This window comes from Uloborus diversus, unplaced genomic scaffold (genome assembly GCF_026930045.1).
Source record: "Uloborus diversus isolate 005 unplaced genomic scaffold, Udiv.v.3.1 scaffold_94, whole genome shotgun sequence".
NCBI lineage: Eukaryota > Metazoa > Arthropoda > Arachnida > Araneae > Uloboridae > Uloborus > Uloborus diversus.
In genome coordinates, this window is record NW_026559165.1 from 315,301 (window position 1) to 342,011 (window position 26,711).

General features: G+C 32.1%; 1 protein-coding gene across 1 annotated transcript in view; it reads right to left on the minus strand.

Annotated features, from left to right (window-relative positions):
- Positions 1–491: 491 nt before the first annotated feature.
- The window catches only part of LOC129234034 (meiosis regulator and mRNA stability factor 1-like), a gene marked incomplete at its 5' end in the record, with an annotated part of 37,980 nt that continues 11,760 nt past the window's right edge, over positions 492–26,711 (minus strand). Inside the window, 9 exons of the mRNA XM_054867940.1 lie at positions 492–2,240; positions 3,674–3,745; positions 5,513–5,768; positions 9,092–9,295; positions 13,107–13,334; positions 15,464–15,666; positions 17,100–17,145; positions 22,113–22,343; positions 26,058–26,269. Coding sequence (XP_054723915.1) covers positions 1,636–2,240; positions 3,674–3,745; positions 5,513–5,768; positions 9,092–9,295; positions 13,107–13,334; positions 15,464–15,666; positions 17,100–17,145; positions 22,113–22,343; positions 26,058–26,269 — 2,057 coding nt within the window. The remainder of the gene's footprint in view (positions 2,241–3,673; positions 3,746–5,512; positions 5,769–9,091; positions 9,296–13,106; positions 13,335–15,463; positions 15,667–17,099; positions 17,146–22,112; positions 22,344–26,057; positions 26,270–26,711) is intronic.

The following is a 26,711-nucleotide window of genomic DNA, read 5'->3' on the forward strand; positions in this document are numbered from 1 at the left end:
TCTGACTGAATATTATACTTCATATACTGAATATTATACAACATTTCCGTTCAGATAGGGTGCAAGTTCGTACCATCTGGTTCAGGTAGTACATTCCTGCAACAATGACCAGCCAGTCATTTACTGATAGTAGAGAAACAAAACATTAATGTGCAGCATTAAGTAGTACATGAAATTAAGAAATTCCTGATCAGTTCAAAAAAAAACTTATTGTCTCAACTTTTTAAAAAATCTTTTTGATTTTCAAGCAGAAGCAAAATCCCATATAACTACCAGCACTGTCAAATTCTTAATTACTAAAAGTGCTTCAGTCAGATTAATAAATTTAAAAATGAAAAAAAAAAAAAAAAAAAATCTTTTGAATTTTTAATCTCTTGAGGCAGGTCACTCTACCCTACATTGCAATTGCACAGCTGATAAATATAAATAAACAGCTGATAAAATAAAATATATTCGACGTTTCAATATTACACACATTTAAATAACAAACAAAGAGACTAAATTCAATTTTTATTGGATAAAAATAAATACTTTTACGAACACAATCAGAACAAAAAATGTTCAAAATGAAAGAAAAAAAAAACAATAATTCCCCTTTCAGGTTTTAGAAAATAAACGTCAATACAAGGACAATTTAGGATCATTACAAGAGATCAAAATATAACTTTCAATTTTTCCTAGGCAATCAAACAAAACATGAAAATGTATCATGAACAATAAAATATTTCTCATTACTACTACACAGAGATAGGCTAAAAACCTAATTCTTGTCTTATATCACAGCATTGTAATTTACAGGATAGTTATTACCCGATCATGAAAGATAATTTTCAAGGACATGGAAATGTTTAAAAGTTGAAAGCCGCCAAAGAATGTCTTACTTGCCATACAAGTACAGGACAAATATTTTAATTATACACATGTATCAGTGTAATTCATATAAGGTCAAGGACTTAAATTCAGTCCCTCTGAAAAAAAATGCAAAAAAAAAAAAAAAAAAAAAGGAAAACAATTTGATGAATAAGTTTATAATCTGCACTGCAAAAAGTCCTTAAGCATGCAGTTCCACACAAGTCAGGAAGAGTTTTGCTTGCATATTCACAAACATGCAATGCAAAGAAAGTCTGGATAAATAAAGCTATAATTTTCATAAACCTAACAATAGGATTACATGACCAGGCAATTCATAAAAGGTGGGATAAAATAATAGTCTTCTGGAACTTTTAAGAGCCCATTCTTTCCTATAATTTAAAACCCCAACAGCAGTAAGAAAAGTATCTCATCTTTCGGTGAATTGCTATTAAAATAAACTCGGTAAACAAATAGATTGTTTATAAATAATTCACAACAAGATGATAGTTGTCAAAAATCATTCAAGTTTAAAATACATTTTGAAAACTACTTAAAAACCGAAAAACGACAATGCGAAAGGAAAACAATTATATTTCAGTTACTTTCGCTTTCTTACAGAATAATTACTAACCTGTAACATGTAAATTTTGCTAGAATAAATTAAAATAAATACTTTAACAACAAAACAACAATAAAAGCTACAAAAATAATGATTAAAATGCGTCTCAGTAGAAAATGTCTATGATATTCTCATACGTAAAAGTGCATAAAGTCAATTAAAAGTTAATCAATTGGCAATGAAAACTGGGCAGCTATCCTGTTTCGACGACTAAGTGGACCAGATATTCTTGTTGGAGTACTTTTAGTACTAGGGAAATCCTTTTCGTTGGAGTCAAGAGGCTGACTACAATGCGTAAGATTTTCATGGGACTGAAACTCCAACTTGGACTTTAATGACAATTTTTCATTAAAAGATTTATTTGAAGACATCTCATTAAGATCTGGATTCATTCTTATGTTATCATGTGAATTAAGATCATACTTTTCCTGTTGGAGATTTGAATAACATGATGAAAGAGCATTTACAGCATTGTCTATCACAGACATTCTTTGTACAGCAGTGGGATGTGGGGAAACAAATGAATTATTTGATGACTTCATAACTTGAATATCCACTGATGAGTGAACTTGTGGATTAACATAATGTGCAGATGGCAGTATCGTTAACTTTGACGCAGGTGCAAATTTACAAGTTTGAAATTTCGTTTGAGATGAGTCATGTGAAGAGGAACTGTCTTTATAAATTGCATCAATTTTCTTTCGATTAGAAAGTGATGAGCTGCACTTGGAAATGCTAATAGCTGGAGTTACTGAACTCGTTTGAGAACCTGCAGAACACAAAAAGGTAAAATAAAGTTTAGTACAAAAATATCAGCAAAACTCTTAATGAAGTTGAACATCTTTTCCCCAAAGCTGCAGATTATCAGCCTACAGCCAGAACTAAGGCAGAACTGCAGCCAAACACCAAACTGCTCAGTTAGAGCATCCGTTGACTTGGTTTTTCCTCTTGTACAAGAGTAAAACTACAGTCTTTGAATTCCCTAACTGAGTGGTTTGGTATTTTCTTGCAATCATTTGCAGGATTGTCTAATTCCCAGAATATTTTCCAAAACTCAATTGACAAAAATCCATTTGCATGCAGTTCTCACTGAACATTTTGATCAAGGTTGAAAATCCCACCTTGGATTTCCCTCCCATGTGAATCCTGAACTGCATACATGTTTACGGGGAGTCACATAGCTATTTGTACAAACTTGTACAAGATGTAGGAGACTCATTAGCGGTTCCTTAATCACATAGCAATGCAGGGTCTAAAATAGCTCCTTCACAACAGAGTTTGAAAGCACAATTTTTCCTTTGTGCACAAAATGCTATGAAACAGTTTGTTTTAAAACCCAATGTTGCTAAATCACAATTTTTTTTAAATTGCTGCATATTCATATTTTTTACCAATGAGGAACTATTTTTTTCAATGCTGAAAAAAGTTCTGAGCTAAAGATGGTAAATAGTTTTAGTCACCAAAAAAGCATGCTTGTTTTAGAACATTAGAGAAGTTAACTTTTTTATGTTTGTAGTTTTTGACACTACAACTACATCAAATCAAACATTTTCAATGCTTTCAACTATACAAAAGGAATCAAGGCCGTATACAAGAGGGAGGTGGGGTCTTAGGGTTCAACCCTCCCCCCCAACAGTTCGGTTTGGCATTTAAATGTTTGTTTATAGTTAAAAATTTCCAAAAAATATTGTTCCAAAATTCAAATGTCTTTCAGATGTATATTAATTGCATAAAATGCTTTCATGATCGATAACCCAACGTCTTGAACATCAGCACAAATAGCGCAAAGCACATGAAAGTTGTTAATCCCTCCCCGAAATAATTTGTGGTTATGGCCCTGAAAGGAATACTTTTATGCTTTTGAACTCCCATAGAATGCCTTCTACCACATGAAGGAGCTATTTCAGATCCTGCAATGTAATGTGATTTCGAATTGTCAATGTTTTTTACTTCTCATGCATAAGTTTGTATAAATAATTCTGGGACACCTTACATTATACATACACAAATAAAACATATAATTTGGCTTTTCAGATAGAGAAATTCTGTTAACACAGAAAACTAGGCACAGTCAATCAATCCTAAATCCCATTGTTAAATTTATCGACAACAATTAGAAACAGAGAAACCCTCTAGAATTACACTATGCAGATAAAGATGCAAGGATGTCTAGGAAAACTATTAATGTTAAAGTGTCCTTACCATCTTCTTTTCCCTTTCTATTATTCTCTATGGCAGGAGACTTTTTGAAATTTACTAGTAAGAGAGGAAAATCTGAAATAACGTTTAAAAACATGAAACATTACTAAGCAGTTACAACTTTGAGATTAATATTTGTAGCAACGTAAAAAACAAACACATTAAAAACATATTTTTACTCAGTTACATAAAATGTTACAGAACTTTTCAACTTTGCCTGATGTCAGTTTTCAGTACATGACATAAATTAAGTTTTATTTTGAGTAACACAAATGAATAATTTCAAATCATCTGAAATATAAACATGGCTTTATGCAAATACCAAACAGCTGGTTTCAGCATCCTTTTCCCCTAGTTTTTGGATCAAAATATTTTTAACTATCAGTATGGAGATATTCAGCTTTTCTATATGAGTTTTTTTTGCCTTCAGCTTTGTTGTGGCTACTGACCAATGAGCTCAAAACACAGGCAAAACTGCAGTCTCTGGATGTTATAATAAACTATTTGGTATTTGGTTGCAAATCTGCCTTAGCTCTCGCTGCAAGGTAGTTACTGTCACATTTGCGAACAGGGTGTCCAGCATTCATAAACACTTTGAAAGGCTAGTTTTTTTCCACATCACAGACCGATTTCACATTCAAAATGAGGGGAGTCAATTCAGTATGATCATGATTTCTTCAGAAAAGATTAAAATCACAACTTTAATATTTAATTTTCAAAACTTAAATTCCCTTTCTGAAAATGACACCCGAGTTTGTACACTATTTTCCATTGCACCTCTACTTTTACATATTCATTCAATTAATTATTGAAATTAATTTAGAAAATTTGAATATGAATAAGGCTCAAAATGCATTAAAATGAAACACAAAAGTTTAGGGTATGCATAACGAGTTTTTTTTATTTACATACCTAATTGTTTTAGGCATTCGTAATCACCTCTCAAACAGTTTTAAACTACTTCTTAACCATATAGTGCCATTTCTTAGATAAGTGAATTTTTACTGTATTTAAAAAAAGGCTGTATCATTCAATAAAATAAAACAGTATGGTACATACAGTATGCTGTAACAATAAAATGCAGCATTCTGATAGCACTGTGCAGTAGATACAGTAATTATATTTCAAGTTCAAAAAATGATAATGATTTATGCAACACATTCAGGTAGTTAGCAGGCTTCTCCTGACAGTGCATGCACATCAGACAACTCGTCAGAAGAAGAGGAAAAGTAAGAAAGTGCAATGAATTAATCTTCTGCTTTCTGACTAAATTATTCTACGAAAAATACTCGTGTTGTGCGCATGGAATTCACATTAACTATAAAATTCGTTACTCGAGAAAAACTCACGTAAGTCGAATCGCGTTGTAGTGTGAGTCTACCTGTAGTGGTTCCAAACCTTTTTCTTTTTGATAAAGAGCAAGCAAATAAGGTTTTAAAATTTCGATGTCCTCTATCCAAATGATCACGCATAACTCATATTGTTTGAAACATGAATGACTTTATACTTAAGGATAATTGAATACAAGTAATCACAAAAGACTATTTGCTTAGTTTAAACAAGCTTTCAAACAATTGTGGAAGTTAAATCTCATCTGAATGTGGAGTGTCCATGGAAATGAGAAATAAAATACGCAAAGGGAAAAAATCTGAGGAAAAATTTCTAAAAATTGTCAAAAAAGTAAGAAAGTGATATGAAACAGGTAAATAGAATAAAAAATGCCATCATTAAATCTAATTACTCAATTAAATTTTCACTGTAATAATTCCTAGAAAATATTTTACTAGCTTTTCTTTATTTGATAAATTTTTGTCACATAATTTTGGAAACATTTTCATTTACCTGATATTTTATCATTCAGCCAAACCATTCTTTTCTGCTTTCGTCCTTTGACAGAAAAATAATCTGAAAGACTTTCCAACAAACTATGCATGCTAGAAAATCCATAATTTGGAGGAGAGATGGTCACTCCAAATCGCACAAAAAATAAACTATTAAAACCTTGCAGAAGCATATGTGAATCATGTTCTTGCAGTAATATTATAATGTCTCTCGCAAGTAGATGAATCGGTGTTAATTGTGCGTATCCTTCATCAACCTGGAAAAAAAAAATGTTTTTAATTATTTTACTTTTATTCAAAATTTTAGCACATTGCAGCATACTTTTGCACAGAAATGTTACTAAATGAGTTAGCATGCTTAAAACGTTTTATTTTCAATATTCACCAGAGTTGTATTGCGTGTCAAGATCTGATATCAAAAACCAAGTTAACCTGCAGAATTTAACCTGCATCTTTAAAGACTTTTTTTTTAGAAAGAAGGGGTGAGGAGAAGGAGGAATGTAACTACATGCAATAATAATAATCAATGAAAGCACAGGTATAAAAAAGTAGTTTCAACGCTGTTTTCCTTGAAAATTAAATTTATCAGCTATTAATTACAAAAAGTAAAAAGGGAATCAATGGAGACCATTTCTTGGAAATAAAGTCGATAAATGAAAAGTAACATTATAATAAATAGATAAATAAAAATAATATTTCAAGCATATTAACACATAATTTCAAAAGAAAATATTGTATTAAAAACAGTAAATTAAATGGCATTACATCATGTATCAAAAAATTAAAAAACAAAAGTGTATCATTTTTAATAATAAAATTTATCAACTGTAGATTATCTTTGCATTTTTATTTTCTTTATCCTAATCTTCATTTTTTAATTTTTCCATAAAGTGTGCATTGAAAAGCATATCTTTTATATAGAGTAAAACCTATCATAATAGACTCTTCTGCAGAGTTTTTAAAAATCCTGACATTAGGGCCTTAAGGGGTTATAGTACCTCAAAAATGACCAAACGATAAAAAAAAAAAAAAAGAAAAAAAAATTATTGCTTATTTCGAAACTAAACACCATTCCAAACACAGGGGAAAAGTTTCATTGCTTTAGTTCAAATATTTAAAAAGTTATGAGTGGTTTTAGGTCATGCCTGCTATGTGTTCTTAATGCAAAAAGAAAACTTTCACTTGATTTTTCTCGATGATCGTTTTTTTTTGTGCTTTCGTGTCATAAGAATCCCAAAGGATTTTTTTTCTATTAACGATACAGCTTTAAAGTAATACTTTTTGCAATTAGGATAATATATTTAACAAAACTGTGCATTGGATAAGCATTTCATAAATTATTCAAATGTTTAAAGCATGTTATACCTTTAAAAATATTTTTTTTTTGAAAAAAATTACGATTTTTTACGTAATTGATCACAGAAAATTTCCTAGTAAACACAAAAGCAAATGAATGCACAGATTTTTAGAGATGATGATTGCGATCGTTTAGCAAAAAGCTTTTTTAATATTAGTTTATAAACAAAAAAACCTTAGGGATTTTAAAAAATTGAAATTTTCCTAAAAGTTTTAAATTTTTAAAAAAGTAAGCAATATTTTAAAAGTTTTAAAATAAATTATTGATTATAAAGTAAGTAAGCATGTTATGGTTTCAACAAAAAATAGAATTTACTTAAATTGAAAAAAATTGCTTGAAAGGTACTGTGACCCCTTAAGCTTATTGTACTAAAAACCTCTCTTGAACGGACGTTCCCAAATACAGACAAATTTTCAAATACAGGATTTGGTAGTCAATTACATTCAGGGGCGTACACAGAAATTTTCGGGCCAGTCACAAATGACTTTTACGGGCCCCTCCATACTGTTTGACAGTTTATTTCATCCCTCATTTAAAAAATACTGGGTTCCCTTCAGGTTCGGGCCCCGGAAAAGAGGTGTCCCCCCCCCCCCCCGTGGATGCCCCTGATTACATTGATATATTGTTGATTGCAAACAAAAAACTTCAGAAAAAAGGATTAATTAACTTTAGAGAATAAAATAATCAAACATCAGAAAGTTTATCTTTGATGCAAATTCAAAACATAATTATGCAAAGCAATTCATCTTAAACATTAGTTAACAATTTTATCTTTTACTTTATGATCAACATTATTTTTTATCATTGACAACAAAATAGATATTTCATTACAATAAAGCACCAGATCGTCCAAAAAAAATAAATAAAATGAATATTTTGTAAGCTTCTTTCTTTCTCCCTCCCCCCTTCTAATGTTGCCTCACTCAGTTTCAGAGGAGTAACAAATAATGCAGGTGTTGATTGCAGGTAGCCCTGATTTGGGGCACCATATATCAAAAATATTTTAAAGAGCTATGTGAAGCTAATGTCGTGCCTTTTTCAAAAATCATTTTTCCTCTTCAAACATCTTTAATGACAAAGGATATAAAATACTTTCAATATTTGCGATAAGTCAAAGTTTCTGGGTTATTCATGTTCTGCTTCACACTTTTCCTTTGATGACTCTCAATGAACTCCCTGACTCTCAATGAATTCACATTTCTTTGTTTTAAATAAAGTTCTAAGCATAGCATTCAGTAAGTTACCGCCCTATAGTCAGGGCTAATGCAGAAATATGTGAAATATACCGCCAGCTCAGTCGTTTCCAGCCGAGGACTGCAGTTTCGTGTTATTAGTACTCATCAGCCCGGCATAGGAGTGACTGAGCTGGAGGTGGAAAACCTCTTAAGGAAGCCAAGAGTGCCAAACAAACTGGTAGCTAATACAGAATTAGCAAGGGTGTAATTTAGGTGTAACTTACTGAACATACCTGCCTTGCCTTCAAAAGTTGAACCGAACCATTGCTTCGGTCACTTGTCTGGTCAGTGCTAATTCTGTATTAGCTATCAGTTTGTTTGGCACTCTTGGTTTCCTTAAGAGGTTTTCCACCTCCAGCTCAGTCACTCCTATGCCGGGCTCATGAGTGCTAATAAGTACGAAACTGCAGTCCTTGGCTGGAAATGACTGAGCTGGCGATGTATTTCACATATTTCTGCTTTAGCCCTGGCTATAGGATTGTAACTTACTGAATATACCTGCATTGCCTTCAAAATTCGAGTTGGACCGAACCATTGCTTCAGTCACTCGCCTGGTCAGTGCTGATTCTGTATTAGCTACCAGTTTGTTTGGCACTCTTGGCTTCCTTAAGAGGTTTTCCACCTCCAGCTCAATCACTCCTATGCCGGGCTGATGAGTGCTAATAAGCACGAAACTGCAGTTCTCGGCTGGAAATGACTGAGCTGGCGGTGTATTTCACGTAAAGTTCTAAGCATTTTGTATTTTTTTGCTTCATAGTGTTTGCCACATAAGAATTTTTTAAGCTATTAAAAGACATCAATAGCTAAATAAGCACGTTGCATGTTGTCCATATCATTTTTTTTTCTCAATAAACAAAAGCTACTTTGTGTACTTTAATGTTGTTACTGCAAACAGTGATTCAATAAAATTTTGAAAAAATAAAAACAAATTTTGAATTTAAATTTTCTAGATAACATAAATAATATTTGCAATAGTTAAAATATGTACACTAATAGCATCAGTAAAGTCTTGAAAGTATGGAGAAAGGTCAATAGCTTGTCCAAAACGATTCTGAAACACTTTGTTTAACTCTTTGGTAGGTAATTTTCCATCACTCTGCTCCATTAATAAACGTCTCAACTTTAATGATATCTCATGAATAAACTTATGATCCACAAGAGAGACATAACTCCACCCATATCCATCAAATACCTAAAGAGAAAACCAGAAAAGGTATTATGTACTCATATATATGCAAATACAAGTAGTATATGAAATACGAACAAATGTTTCAAACTCACTAAAAATATAAAAAGCATTTCAAATATACAGTATTTAAGGTAGCATTATGTTACCATAATAATTAAAATATTTCTTTTATTCCAATCTCTTAAAAACTTTTTTTTTGGATGGGGGGGGGGGGCACTTTTTTTCCCTGATACAAACAATGGTTTCTCTTTTGGAGATAACACCAAAAACAGCCTAAAATTTGTTTTTTTCCAAACTTCAACGTCAAAAAATTCCACGAGAGAGTCCCAAACCTTCCCCATTCCCTTAACATGACTAATGATAACTTAAAATTTCATTTTCAGTAATTTCCAGGGAAGTACCCTTTCTCACAAAGATACCTTAAAATTGACTTAATTTTTTAAAAACACATCAAAACCTCTTCCTTTTCTTTTGTGTTTAGGATACAGTCTAAAATCGTGTTTTTAAGACTTCAATATAGAAAAGTTTCTCAGGAGAGCCACAAGGTCCATCGAGTCCCCAAAGACTTCAATTTAAAATAGTTTACAAAGGAATGCTCCTTCCTCCCTCAGCGTCTGTGAAAGTGGCTTACAATTAAGTTTTTCTGAGTATAGTGTCGAATTTTTTTAGAAGAATCATTGAATTCGTTACATCATAAAAGTTCTAACTTCAGTATGGAAAAAAAACTGAAAGTGAACTCAAGCTCCTTTTCCTCTAACATTACCTAAAATAGCCTAAAATGGTAAATTTCGTCGTCAATTTTGAAATTTTTTATAGGGGAGGACCCTGAATACCCTCTTGCCAATTTTCCTCCTTTAACACCTTGATCATCTGCTCTCCCTCCGACAGTATACAGCAGGGTGGATCGAAAAAAATGAAATTTCGAATCTTAATTTGGAATACCCACCAAAAGCTGTGCATGTGTAAGAACAATACACATGTAAAATATTATCAAGTTTGAACAACTCCTTGAGGGTCCTACCAAGGCTTGAATTTCTCCAAAAATAGGAAAAAAGGTCAATTTTCCAAAATTTTTATTAAAAAAAGGTTTAAATTTTTTGTCCTAATACCATTAAACTGTTTCCTTTTAACACGCTTTTCATGTATCTTCAAAAATATTTACATTTTTTGCAATATTAGGTTTGCACACAAGTTCGTAAAATTTCGTGAAATTTCCAAAAACTGACTTTTTTCAAGTTTTTTTGCACATTGCAATATTTTTTCTTTTAAAGTCCTTTTTTTGCAATGACTGTGCAGAATGCAGTTTTAAATGGAAATGAAATTACACTTTATTATATTAACAGCCCAGCACCTATGACAAGGAGCGTAATTGCTTCAAACTGGACCAGTGGTAAATTGTCGAACATGTCTAGCCTTTTATTTATTGGTCCTGCGAAAATTCACATTGACCAGCAGTTTCACCATCAAGTAATGTGAACAGCTGACGCAAAGGCTGCTTGTATGCAGTTTGCAGATTAACCATGGGACAGGATGTCCAATTTTATTCTCTATGGCCGAAATCGCACCGTTCTTTTTTCTGGTATTCGTGGCCGTGCCATCACAGCCAACAGCTAAAAGATCCTTAAGGCTTAAACAAATTTTCAGTTCAAAAATCACATTGCTGTCGCGACATGTTTTCCTGTTCCAGAAGTTGGTGTCACATGACCCAAATAAAGAGAATTGGATTTTTCAACCATGGATTCCTTGCTTATGGTTCTTCTATGGTATATGTCTCCAACCATTTCTTTTTGTCATAGTTTTGTCTTTCGACTTTCGAAAAATGCACTTTTCAAACCGTTTCACTTCTAGTTTGCAGGTTTTGAAGAGAAGCACGTACTTTGTCTGTGACATCTGTGACACTTCTGCCGCTGTCTTCGAACTTTATTCCTATCAAAGACTTTAGAGCGATAATTATTTGACACAGTACCAAAATCCTATAATGTTTCTGAATCAATTGCTGCAACACATCGCACATCTGTCAGAAATGCCATACTGGTAGCACACTCTTGATAGCGTTGGCAGAGAAATCCTCATTTGTTCCACTTTTGAAGTGACATTAACACCAAAAAATTTTGAAGGCTCTGTTGGCGGGAGCATAGCCGTTGCAAATTTTTCTTCTGAAATGGAAACAAAACTTTGCTGTTCCTCATCAGTGTTATTACAGCATCTCGTTACGTAAGAGAAAATCTGAAAAAAATATTGATCCTGTCATTCAACGAAATTTCTATTTTTGCCACCTGGAAAATATTCTCTTAACAGTGATCACTGATGAACGAAGTATATCAGAGAACTGGCTTTGCGAAGATTTTGAAGGCCAGACAAATGGCTTCTGTTCATGAAGAAATCAGATAATTCTATAATTCAAGGATTAACTTTAATGCATCAGACTACTCTGATGTTATCAACCGGCAAGAATGTGCAATAACTGCCACCCCTTCTCCTATTTTAGCTGGCTTATCTAATGAAAGTCTTCAACAATAGATTAAAAACACCAACGCCAATTTTGCTCCCCTGTCACACTCAGGTGGTGGAACACTGTGCTAATATGGTGACAGAAGCTTCTTTGTGATAAGTCAATCAGCAAAAGATAGCTTCATAAGAGCAAAAATCAAATCTCAAAGTATCATGTCATCTTCTGAATCAAAAAATGATTTCGAAGTGGTTTCATGAGTGGATGTGACGAACTGACTATTTTCTGTGGCTTTAACTAACTGATACTTTTCAAGTCCCTCATTTTGCAAAAAATTGATGCTTATATGTCAGAGTGACTGTGTGTGAGTAAATATACATCCTTTGTTACCAATGCACTTCTCTCTATATTTTTTTAGTTAATACAACTAAATCATTTGATAGTTTACTTCTAATGTAAAATGAATAATAAATATATGCTTAATACACGTGGCTCGGCAGATGGAAAATGTAGAATGGAACTCGAAATGCAGCCACCTGTTTTTAGTGGATGCTGGGCTGTTAATGTAATAAAGTTTAACTTCACTCCCGTTTAAAACTGTATTCTGTATAGGCGTTGTAAAAAAGAAAACTGGACTAAGGAGAAATATTGCAATGTGCAAAAAAGCTTTAAAAACGTCAGTTTTTGGTTAATTTCGCGAAACTTAACTGCTTAAGTGCAAACTTAATGGTGCAAAAACTGTAAATAATTGTGAATATACATGAAAAGAGTGTTCAAAGGAAGCATTTTAACCGTATTATAACAAAAACTTTAAACACTAGTATTGTCATAAAAATTTTGAAAATTGACCTTTTTTACTATTTTTGGAGAAATTCAAGCCTTGGTAGGACTTGACTTGACTTCAAACTTGATAATATTTTACATGTGTGTTGTACTTACACATGCACAGCTTTTGGCAGGTACTCCAAATTAAGATTCAAAATTTCGTTTTTTTCGATCCACCCTAGTATACAGTACTGTTTTTTTCATCTTTGAAATTTAGTGCATTTTTTTTAACTGGAGTGCTTAGCCCCCCTAGATGCAAAAGTCTAGCTTTGCCTATGCAACATTGGTGAACGAAAGTTGAAAAATTATTATGAACATACAGTAACCACCACCAAATGCTTGTTTCTCTTTAGCATAAAAATACTACAAAATGATCTTCTAAATAGATGCTCTATAAATATTATGCAAACTTAATAGAGTCTTATGTTAAAATACTTTGAAGCAAAATGTTTTGAAAACTAGAATAAGATTTATGCAGTCGTAATAACATCTTTTGTTGAAAAATTCGGTGAAAAATTTGTAAAGATTCATTTCAATTACCCTAATTTCAGAGTTCATTTTCCTCAGGAGTTCTTGTAAATCAGAAAAACCAAAATCTGCTGGTCTTAATGCATGGCCATGCATTTGGGCATATGCTGAGCTAATTTGATTAACATCAATTATTCCATTTGGTTGTGCTTTAAGTACTGATACAAGGCGGTCAGTCAGAATCTTATGCTGTTCCACTTCAACTAAATTTAAGATTTTATCTTCTCCATTTCCTTTCACCTATGAAATAGGAACAAAAAGTATTTATCTAAAACAAATACAAGTAAAATTAAAGATATATGTGAATTTATGACATGATGAAAATGCAGTTTCACCAACAGTTAAAATCATTTGGCAATTATTGTTACAAAATGTCAAAGAAAACACCACTTGTTTTCCAAATGTTAATACAATAACTAAAATGAAGCATAGTATCTCTACATAGTACAAAATGAAGTCTCCAAAAAGCGATTGTGTGTTTGAACTCACAAAACTCGAGAATTACTCGGCCTATTTTGCTGAAATTTTCACAGTTTGTTCCTTTAAGTCCTGAGAAGGTTTGCAAACCAGTTTGAATAAAATTCGATGAATAGTTCTTTTTTTTATTCCAATTTACGTCCAATTTTCACATAAATTCTCAAATATGGGGGTGAAAAATTACTTGCACTTATTAATATTACACATCGTTGGAAATGGTAGAATTTTCCGCGTTCTACGCCATTTGTTTTAATGCTCTAACTTTATTACAGCAGGAGTTATTTGCGTTTTTAGCTCGAATTTTTTTAGGTTTAATTGAAATTCAGTCACTACTTTCTTCGGTAAATAAATCAATAAAAAGTGAAGGAACTGTCCCAAAGCTCTTTTTAAGGCCATTGGAAAAAGCGACCTTTTTTACTCCAGATCTAACTCGACCTATGGTCGAAAAAATAAGCTTTTATCTCGAAAGGAAAAAAAGTTACAAGCCTTTTAAAATCAAGTTTAAGAAATCTCGATTCCATTCAAACTGTGAACCATTTTCTTTTGTATTTTAATTCCTTAAACTTATTTTATTTTGTGTTTTCACCATCCATGGTTACGCATTTTAAATCCATCTTTCTGGATTTAATTTCTTAAAAGTACTATAATATCTGTTGTCATTGTTTGTAAGGGAAATCATGATGTTTTTTTAATTTATTTTTTACGCCTGATTGTTGAATATACGTCATTTGACACAATTTTTATTTTCAAGGTAGACCGGGCAAAGCAGCTAGTTCAAGTATAATTCCAAAACAAAATGCCAAAATTATTTTATTTTTCTTCTTTTGCTTTGTTATAGAGTACAAGTAATTAAAAAGTTAGGAATAAAAACTAATTACTTCACATCAAACTTAAGCATCATAACTTTCTTTAATTCAAAAAAAAAAAAAAAAATCAAATAATGTGTCAAATTCTGTTTAAATGCACACAAATAAAGAAATCCTATATCACTGGAAATACTTTGATAAACAAAGAATGATACCACGGCACAGTAAATTAAATTTTCCAGTGGTGATTTCTCTTAACTCATGTTTTACAAAAAAAAAAAAAAAAAAAAGTGTATAAAGAATGCAAAGAGAAAAAATTACAGTTCAGTTTGAAAATTACTCGGGAGTTTCATTTTATCCAATGCTTAAATAAAGTGCAGCCTAAACATTCTCAGAATGAGGCTGAGAGAATTGTCTGTATGTATGTACAGTACACAAGTATCAGAAGTGAACTGGTGCTGAAACACACACCGGAACGCTTGTTTTCGTCTGCTTTTCCAGAAAAACTAATTCTTCATTTGTATGAAATTGGCCGTGACTTAGGATTCAACTATTTGCCATTGATATTTTTGAACAAGAAAATTTACAAATTCCTCCATGATACACATACATAACATACATATGGTGTAAATAAACTACAAGAAATTAAACAATGAATAATAAATGAAGTAGTAAACACAATAAGCATCAAGAGAAGTAGATTCAAAGTGAGAAATATTTCTTTTAAATTTACATATTTACTTGGCTCATTTTAAAAAGCTGCATCATAAATATTTAAATTACTGTAATGTTTCTTTCTTATTAATATTTCTCATTTTATTTCATTTTTACATATTATTTACGCTCATATTTTTATCCATAACTTTCAAAATTGATGCATTTGCACAATCATTTGTTTTTTAATTTCAAATGATAAATACAATAAATAAAAAATTTGGACTCTACTTTTAAATTTGAACATATTTTTAGGAACTAATTATTGCTATTTTATTGCTATTCTTTATCATGAATAAACCAGTTTCTAAGAGAAATTTATATTATAACACTGTTGGAAGCTTTTGACAAAAGGGGAAACCATATACTAACTTCTAAAACATCTGGTATTGCTTCAAAAAGTTCTATTAATTTGATGAATCCATAATCAGCTACACGGCACTGTTTTCCAAAATGATGATGATAAGATGGAATGAATTTGCTAAAGGTCATAGAGCAGCTTGGTGTATGTTTCATTAACTCAATAACTTCTTCGGCGAATAGCTTTGTTCTTTCAATTTCTTCAGGAGTTTGTTCTAAAAGTACAAAAACATACTTGTTCATAAGACAAAAATTGCATTCTTTTTCTTTACAGGTGTAATTTTTGTGCATCAGAAAAAGGAGAAGAATTTTTTTTTCAGAACGAAATAAGGAAAAGAAAAAGGACAAAATAGCATTTTATGCACATTAGTTTTTTCTTTTTAACAAGAGAACAGTTAGCTAGCACAGTATTAACATTTTCCACATATCGTCGCCTCAGAGCAACAGTAAGACGTCTAATCCCAGGAATAACACTAAGATATCCTACTGTTGCTCTGAGGCGACAATATGAAATATTTTAAGGATTTCAACATTATTTTGTGCATCAGTTAAGTTTTATATCTTATGAGGCAGTGAGAAGCAAAGAAATGTAAGTGGCAAAATTAAAAATTTGGATAACCAGCACAAATAGTAGGGTAACCTCTCCTCTGTCTTGGGGCAAGAGATAGTACTAGTAGCCCTGGTAGGTGCTGCTGCACAGCATGATTTAGAAAAAAATTCAATGAAAGTCTACCAAGGACGTTATCTTTAAATGCCTTTTACTCAAAACTTGAAAACGTGCACTTACATCCCTTTGCTTCTCACTGCCTCATATGATATTTTTAATAAAATAACTTATGAAAAATAGATAAGACAAAAGTATTAAGAATTTCATTTAATGAAAAGGGCTAACACAAATTTGTATTAACTACAAGAAACTCAGTACATAAAAAGCTTGCATTTGGAACAAATTTCTATTCTGTAATTTCAAAAGATTTTTTTAGATGCAAGAACAAAACAACCTTATTTTACTGTTTTACAACAGTTGGGTATGGGTGTTTATCAAGGCTGATCATAAAAAACACATTCATTAAAAACTGTACACTCCACTAAATTTAGTAAAGCATATTTTTGAATTTCGTATTAAGAGAAAAATTAGCATTGTGGAAAATGAAAGGAAAAATAAGATTGGAATTTCAAAAATATTACATTTGAATGTCTTGTTATTTAATTAAATCAAAAAATGTTAAACATTCTAAATATTAAAAACTAAAACACTATTTCCATGCTATCTTGTATTTCATTCCTGGAAAATTTAATTTTCTATAGAATGGTTCATTTTGAATATTTAACTTTCTAAAATTGTCTAGGAGTACTTTCATGTCTTGAGAAAAACCTAAATTATATCTCAGCCCATAATTTTGCTATGTTTAGATTTGGAGAGTTGTAGCACCCCTTTAAATTCAAGTCATGAGTCGCAACCGAGTTTTATATTATCAAATGAGTACACATTTAGTATTCATTATTGCTCAAAATGAAATCCAAAAGCAACCGATAAAGGTAGAGCTCTAAAACAATGAGTAATAATATGATGGAATAAACAACAGAAATTCTCGAAACATACACTATGTCTATACATATGCAATGACAAAAGTGATGCTGCATTTACCTCGTTTTGGAATCCCAATTATTATTTCACTGCCCGAGTTACAAGTCTGGAAGAAAGAAAAAAGCCACAAATACATGCACAGAATTAAATAATGCATACTTAAAAACACTACTAAAATTCAATTAAACATTAGAAGAATTCAATTATTAATTTATAAGAAAATGATACCATAGGTTTTTGATAGTTATTGCAGTATAAATTCAGAGTACGATGGCTTATAATTTATAACGACAATTCGTAAAGACATAATAAAGACAAAAAGACTTGTGCTGATATTTTGAGCAAAAAACAAAAAAGTTTTTATGTACAAAATGAAGAATGAATAATTGTGTACTCGAGAACAACAGCTAAGGAAGTTGATTTTCTAGTAAAAAATATTAATAATAACAAGGACTTCTCCTGATAGACAGCAAAGCTAAGCACATGTTCAGATCTAACAGATAACTAGAGGACCTGACAGACGTTGTTCTGTTCAAATTGTAAATTGAAAAGTTAAATTTTTTTTAATAAACTATCAAGTGTTTGAACCATTTTGTTAAAAAAGTAAGTAAAAGAAAATTATTTGAGCTGTGCTTGGTGTCAGAATGCGTACATTTATTACTACTTCATTTCTCTAATGCCCACTAAGCAGTTGTTTTATTAACTATTTTTTCTCCCTTACTTTCCTTCCACTTAGCAGGAGAATGTAAGAGGGGCGGCAAATTTGATGCCTGCCCCGGGCGGCAGGAACCTACGCTATGCCGCTGCTTTTAATGTAAATATTTAGTAATTTTTAAGAAAGAATTTTTTAAAATGTGTTAGAGGAAATAAACACTTATCACTATGTAAAGATTAATAATCAAGAATTTAAAAAAAAAAAAAAAGAAAGAAAAGAGCGGAACCTAAGGGGAAATTCTGTTTTCTAATGTATGGAGATTTTAACTGAGCCCCCATTAGAAGGGCCATTTTTTGTAAATTCTTAGAAACATTATAATATCGATACAAGCAATTCCATAAGGTTTTACTCTTGCGGGGTATTTTCAGAAGTGTTAACCATATGTCAAAGTATGCAGTGTAAACCAATCATTTGAAATACAGGGATGAGAGAGCTCAGAAAACAAAAAGGAAACATAAAAATGTGTCACAAAACATGCACAAGGAACAATATCCATGAATGAATCAAAGAAAGTTCTTGGAAGGGAACAATGTCCAAAAAATTAATAAATGAGTGGCAAATTTACCAATTTCAAAGGTAGTGTTAAAGCTGCCTTTTTTCATCCCCGAGTTTCTATAGTGTCGTGCCACCGGTGATATTTTTTGTTGGGTACGGTCGAAACCAAGATTTATTTGCGGAAGTTTCATGAGCCTAGTCCGCTTTTTGTTGTCAATTGGAAGCACTTATTCTGATTTTTGAAAATAAGAATTATTGCAAAACAATTTCTAAGTATACTTTTAGATTTATTAGAATGTGTTTATTTAGTTGTGTTTAACATATTTGCTTAGAGTCAGCTACATACTGAATGATTAGTGCATAGTTGCCATGTTTTATTCACTTCAAATAGAGCAGGAAGCCACTATATTAGTAAATAAGATGTTCTTATTTTTGTCCCCTACCAAGATTCAGATAAAAAATTTTATGCAGAAAATCATATAGAAAAATAAGTGCCCTGCCCCCAATGTCCCTTGTGGTAATACCTGTGCTCGAGTAAGAAGAATAAAAATAAAAAATATTTGTGATGATTGTTTGGAGAGTTGAAAACTCAATCTTACAATTGTTAACAAAATATTTTGCAATAAAAATGCATAATTTGTGATATTTTTCTGTAATGCCAATTCATAAAATCTGCATTTTTTATTATTACCTAGTGTTAAAAAGATTATTACCTCTTTTACAAAGTGTATTGATGAGGGGGCAAAAATGGGATAATCTTTTTCAATTCTGGTAAAAGTGCATTTAAAAAAAACCTTTTTTTAAACAGAAAACAAATTGTTTTTCATGCATTTAAGTTTAAATACCATACGTAGGCTTAGGTGTTACATAAATTTTCTCTAATTAATTGGTAGAACCATATGGTACTCAGAGGCCAAAAAAGCTAATGGGGACAAAATATGGTGTCTTTACCATACATGCATTTATTTTACAAACTAACTACACTTCAAATATTTGGGATGAAACTGATATTGTCATATATATTGCTCAAAGCACAGTATTATATTTTCATTTAAAATACAATTTCTTCAAAGTTTAGTAACAAAAAGATCAGGAAAACGTCTCACACGCAAAGTACATCTACTAATCTACCAGATATCTAAGAAAAGATTTTACATTCAATCTGTGACAAAACTCATAATAACAAATATTCAAATTCTAGGTTCTACCTCAATTTTTTCAGTTTTTCAAAAATAGAGTACACCATTAACACTACATAACACCTTTAATTCATGATAAAAAAAATTCAATACTAAAAATTAAAAATGATTTACAGAAAACTTTTCTTCAAAAAGTATTCAGGATGCCTGTGCACTTAATCATTAAAATGTTACAGTATGGGAGATATTTTTTACTAACCACTCATTAAAGTGCATTTAATTTAAATAATGATTCTAAAATGCTGATATACAGAACTGCCAACTTTTGAAAATCTAAATTCGTAGCTGAGTTTTGTTGGGAGAGGGGGTAAAACGACGCATTTCATAACACATGTAGATGTAATGAATAAGTTGCATTAGTAAAATCTAGAAAGTGGTTCCTCCCCCTCCTATTTTCAAAATCAAACTGATAAATTAAGGTTGAATTCAGGGTGGGGAATAGTTATCGAGATTTTTTTAAAGTTATTTTTAGTATTAGGTTACATCTAAGTTTGGTGAAAATTTTTGAACAACGTCGTTTCCGCATGCAGTCAAGTTGGAATTTATTCATTTTTAGTGTATTCTGAATTTGTTCGTTCCAAACAAGTTCCTTTTGCAACACATATAAACAAAAAAAAGAGGCGCCTAAGCATAAAAATGACCCAAGACAAAGTGGAAGAAATGAATAACTGACACTGGTAAATTGTTTTTTGCATGATTTTTTTTCTATTTCTTACGTGTGATATTCTTTGCTTTACTTTTGTTTCTTTAGAAAAGAAAATCTGCACATGGAGGAGGTAACTAGAATTCTAAAAACGTTCTGACAAGCAGGGATGAAAATGTTTTGGTCTGTGTGTGTATTTTCGTTAAAAGGGGGGGGGGGGAGGAGCATAATCGATGGAATGGCTACTTTTGGGATTTCAAGATAAATTTACATTAGGGCATGTTCCAGTTAATTTTGAAAAAATATTTAGTTTTTAATTATTTTATCATTTAGTGTGATAAATTCTTTTTGTTTATTTTTAAGCAAAAACTTAGAACATTAGTTAGCACAAAAGCATTATTATAGCTTGACCACAAAAAGAAGGAGGATGATCTTGTAGCAAAAACATCATTTGTATCATTTGTAATAGGTTGTTATTATTTTGGAATACATAGGATTAGCAAGACCATGCCTCTTACTATTCGGTGCTTCCTGGCAGATTCTACCAAAAAAAGACAAATGATATTTCTCTTCAAGGTCATACACCTTCTTTTTGTAGTCAAGCTTTAACTAAATGATTCCTAATGTGGACAATATCTGTATTGATGCGAATTTTTTTAGGGTTGTAAAAAAATAAAATCGCAATTTTTGGACGCGTTTTCGTAGCGTCGTAGTTCAAGGCTGTATTTTGTAGAAACCAACCAACCTACTTGACAACTGAATGCACTATATAAAAACTAGTATGTTGTGGCCATCACGAAACTTTCTTCTATATTTTTCTTTTTTTTTTTTTTTTTTTCTGATCCCTCCCCATGCTTGACGAGGAAGCAATATTCCCAACAAAAACAAAATGACACATGCAAAAACTTGACGACTATCCCAATGTCTGAATTATTGCAAAAGCAAAGCAAAGAGCGAAAATTGAAAGTTATTTTAAAAGCCTTGCTTGAATGAATTACAAATATTTTATTTGTTAACAAATATAAGATGGCAACAGTTAAAAATTTTAAATCATTGAGATAATATTTCCTATCATTTCCATACAATTAAAATCACGAGAAATACGCAGACGACAATCTATTACGATTTATCTTTCTTATTGTTGCATTAATAAAAATATTTTTTATTCGCAAAAAAAAAAAAAAAAAAAAAAAATCAACACCTCTTGGAGCGATCGGCGTCAAAATAGAACCAAAGCCTGTTTACATATGGATTCACATATATTCCAAATTTCAACCAGAACGTAGCATTACTTCTTGAGATAGGGCACTCAAAATGGAAAAAAAGAACGGGTGATTGCGCTACCTCCTTTTTAGCTGTTGACACAAAAATAAAATCAGTTCTTATACCCACTAAGGGCTACTTGCCGATAAATTTTTCTTTCATTCCGTTCATTATTTCTTGAGATACAGCAGTCACAATTGACGACAAAAAACGTTCTATAGCTCAACCCCCGTTTGAGTTATTGACACCAAAATTGAATCAGCACCTGTTCCTGTTAATACCAACATATGGACCAAATTTTGTTTGATTCCGCCAGTAACTTCCTGAGGAATAGCAAGCACGCGTAACTCGAAAAACGTCCCATTGCTCCACCCCCCTTGGAGGAATTCGCGCCAAAAACTAATGGGCACAAGTTCACATAGGGGCACATATGTGTACTAAATTTCGTTCGATTTCATGCGGTAGTTTTTGTTGTAGAGCGGCCACAAAAAACTGGTCACACACAGACGTGACACACATACATACACACACACACACACACACATACATACACACACACAGACAGACAGACATTTTCCAAAAATGGTCGAAATGGACTCAGCACACCTCAAAACGTTCGAATCCGTCAAAATTCGAAATTCGAAAATTTGCACGAATCCAATACTTTCTTCTATATATTAGATATAGAAGAAAGTAATAATAAGAACAGATACTCAAGATATATTTTAATTATTTTACATCAAACACAATATACTTACAACAATTACGTTTTCTGGTACTTCATCTAGCATGTCATCAATTTCACAAACTCCATAATTTGTAATATCAAATGGTTTTTCTATAACTTGTTCATAAGCTTGTGGAAATTCTGTTACAGTTATTTGTTTACTAGCGCGAGATTTCAAAATCCTGAGAAGTTCGGCAGCAAATCTTTTAATTTGGGTGCGATGAGTAAGAGTAACTTGCCTACTCTGGCCTTCCCCTAAAACCTGCCATGAAAAACAAAAATAAAATGAAATAGAAATATTTTAATATAAGTATTTGAGACAAAAATACCGGAAACTATATTTTTGTTTTGCAAGTTTCATAATTTATGCAATGTAAATTGGCTTCAAATTGTAAATTAGAATTTGTGAGCATATTACTGACTCTAATCGATTCGTATTCTTACTTATCAATTCTTATTCAATCTTTTTCGCATTAGTAAAAATTCTGCTACTTTCAGCATTAAAATATAACAAATACAAAAGTGATAACCAACAATAAACTCTGGATCCAACTAGGCAGTTACTCATTTATTAATTAAGTTCCAACGTCAATCAAGTATCCTGAAACTATTCACCACACTAAAAACCACAATTTCTAGCAAACTATTCGAAACACATGTAATCCAACTGAAACAGTCCTTTTCTTAACTTGAAGCTCAGTTTTGAGTTATATATATGCATGAATAACTTGAACGTATAGCCTTCGATTCTGTCACCTCAGCAAGTGTTAGTCTTTGGTTTGAATATTAACATCTTCCTCAGTGGGAAATTAAAAAAAATTAATCATATCCCCTTGATTTTTTTTTTTTGCTATTTTATTCTAATTAGTCAGTTGTGTGGCATAAGAACTATTTTTCAAAGCATGTTCCTTTTAATTATTGCATATTTTTATACATTATGCAAGGAAGGATACAAGGGACTGGCAATGGGGGCGATCGCCCCTCCCGTGAGGCACCCTTCATTGTCAATTTTTCCGAATTAGCCTTAAAACCCAAGTTCAGGCCGTCTCTGATGACGTTAAAGAAAGGAATGAGATTTGAATCTCCCTCCCAGAGACTTTTCAGAATTGAAGTTTCAGAAAGGAAATTTCAGATGATCTTTGGTGATTTTAAGAGGCCTTCCCCTAGACTTTTGCAAAATTTAAGTCTTAAAGATACAATTGTAATCTTTTCTGGTTGAGTTAGGGAAAATAATGGGTTCCACGAATATCCCCCGGTGAGTTTTCGAAACTGAAACTCCAAAAAGCGCAATTTTAGACGACCTTCGATGATGTTAAGAAGAGGGAGTTTCAAAACATTCCCCCAAATTTTTTTCAAATTGAAGTTCTAAAGCACAATTTTGGAATACTTCTTTCAACGGAAAAGGGATAAAACATGTTCGAAGATCTAATTGGGTAAACTTCTATATTTTAGTTGTTTTAGAATTTAGTTAAAAATTATGCTGCACTCCTCCCCCCCTCCCAAGCACAAAGTAGATCACATACATAGTAAAAGGTAAGTTTAAAAGAATTCAACAGCAGTCCTTGACATTATGCAGAAGTTTAGGCAATAAAACTACTTTAATTGAATCGAAAATGAATGCACTTAATACTATGTAAATATCATGTGGTCCTTTATAAGGCATGAAAATCCAAAATGTATCTCTCTCTGACCTCATTTCTGCACACTCGAAAATATAATTAGGGCTGTCCATAAATGATGGCACACTCTTTCCCAACCTTTTTTAGCTAACGTCAATATATACCAGATTTCAAACTTACAGTTTTATAAAGGATAAACTAGGCTCTTGAAAATGAAAACAAATAATACTATATTATCATAAAATATGGGATTTTGTGTTTATTCAACTCTGGAAACTTTGTTTTTATTTGTTGAACTATTGCATTAAATTAATAAATGTCTGCTACTATAAAAATTTTAATTAGTTAAGTGTTGTCTATCAACTATTCACAGTGGCGGAATACAGGGGGGGGGTGTGACCCCCACCAAAACTCGCGACAGTACTTGAATGTTTTCTCGAAAAAATAAAAAACTTGATCAAAAAAATAAGAAAATGTAAATTGTTTTATTCAATTTTTTGGGGCATTACATGAAGGATGGGGGGGGGGGGGGGTGGGGGGTGGGTCATAAAGGTCACAACCCCCCCTCCGCTTCTTAATCTGTGACAATACTTTGTGATCGTTATAAGGATCATTGCATTTGAGAAGTGAAAATGATTGCTTGAAAAAAAAGGAAGAAAGAAAACCTTAACGAAACTATAAGAAAAAATAAATTTTTGAATTCCTTTTTTTTGTGGCATTACATCTCATTTTCTATATAGCTTTGCTTGAGACAGTTTTTCTATGGCGATGTCATCAGGCACCAGTTAAATAAAAAGGGGAAAAAAAAGCCTGATTGCTTTTTATGCAACAAATTTAAACGCTGAGAGTTAATGCCAAAATATTTAAGGAGCTGCAGGCATCGTTTCAATTTGTAAATCACTTGAGTGTGTAAATATTTTTTCAGTGAAATCTCCAAATTATTGTTTCCTGTTGAGATTTTTAGAGTTTTTTTTTTTTTTTTGTCTGTGCTGAGTTTATTTGTAAATGTGCTGTAAATAGCTAATTAGTTTAAATCAATGTTTTGGATTTTACGTCATGCAAGAACTGTAAAATTTTAGTTTCATGTTTGCATGAATCCTCATTAAACGAGGGGTCCTGAAAATTTCCTCCTCATACTGGACGGAAACTGTACTGAAAACAGCCGCCTTTTATCAGAAAAGAACTACCTATTACAAAAACAATGAAGCTTTCGGATGACAAAACATAGTCTTTTTTTGAAAAGTTGAAAAAAAAACTGATGAACCCATATCTGATGGAAACATATCCCGAGTTCCTGTATCAGACTCTGAGACTAGGACGTCCTCGTCCCTACCTCCGATTTTTCTACAGCTTACTAAAGATTCAGTCAGTGAGTATTTATCAATGTTTGAATTACACTCATAAAGTGTTTAATTTTTAATTAGATTTTTGCCACATTTTAAGTGAAGTTTTAATAGTTTATTAAAACTTCACTTAAAAATGCATACAAGATTGTATGTGTCGAATGAAATGAACCTTCTTTATGGAGCTAACAGTACAAAAAATCTAAAAAAGTGCAGTGACCATTGTAAGAAGCTATTATCTTAATGCTTATTTTATCATAATTGATATGCGATAACTTTTTAGTTACATCAGTTAGTTAACCACAACTTCTATGCTAAACAATCTTTCATTTCACACAGATCCAGATCTATAACTTTCGGATTCCACTACAAATCTCAACAAGCCCTATGTGTTTTGTCAACTCTTATCTGAGATGCCCATTATATTTTAAGTCGCTATGTAAATCTAAACAGGATTAAAACTTTTTTTCAGCACAGATTCAAATTTCACTGTTAGAACAGGAAATATCACACTGTTCGGTCATGGCTTTTACAAGATGAATCCCAGAGGTCAAACCAAGTGATTTATTTTACTTATTATAATTTTAATTAAATTTAACCTAAGTTAAAGAAAATTGCAGTTTGCGAGACTCCATTCTGAAGCATGACCAAAGGGATTGACTGAAATTTTCGAAAATCTTGGGTTACCATTTCCAAAAATTTAGGGCTGACAACACATTCTACACCTGAAAAATTATTAAAAAAAAATTTATAAATGGTTATTTCTATGATTTTTGTATGCAAATTTGAATATTTTTATGTGAGAAAGAGGGGGGGGGGGGGGGGGGCTGTCGAGCTTTCTCATTGTTTCCGAAAATTTCAAACTGTTTTCAGAAAATGTTACATGAGTCCAATAGCGTCCCCTGCCCCCCCCCCCAAATGAAATCCCGTATCCGCCCCTGACTATTCAAGGTGCTACTTAACATGAACAGGCATATAATTAAACACTTTCTAATAATTTAAGATTTATCTTACCTGAACAATGTGTGGGATTGAATCCAAAAGATCAATCAGCTTGGTGAAACCATAGTCAGCAACTCTACACTGCCTTCCAAAATGGTGATGATATATAGGAATGAACTTATTGAACTGAATTAAGCAATGTGGTTGACTTTTCAGAAGATCCATTACTTCCCTTCCAAACAATGTTAATTGACCAGCTAATGCTGGACTAACATTCTGATATGCTGCAAAAGTAAAATGAAGGAACTCATCAGTATTGAGAAGATGCAGATGTTGAGCATCTCTGTAAACCAAATATTTCAATTTGAAACTTTGATTTTTAAAGCTAGGTGTCACATTTGATGCATAAAATGCTGGATAGGTTAGGAATAACCATATTTCCAGATTCATTGCAATCACAGGGATGCCCACCTTAAGAGCAGAGCAAGGGCACACTCTCTATGTATCACAAAGCCCCCCCCCCCCAAAAGTAACAAATGCCCCTCAAAACACCCCCCCCTAAAAATTTCTAGGGTGCAGTCTGTGCCATGTAATGTATGCTTTTAAGGTTAATAGATATTTGATACCTGAACCTCAAATTAACATACTAGGGGGCTATCGCTTCCTGCTCGCTATTGCACACCAACCTAGGGGAATATAACTTGTTGAAGATTCTTTTTCTAGTTC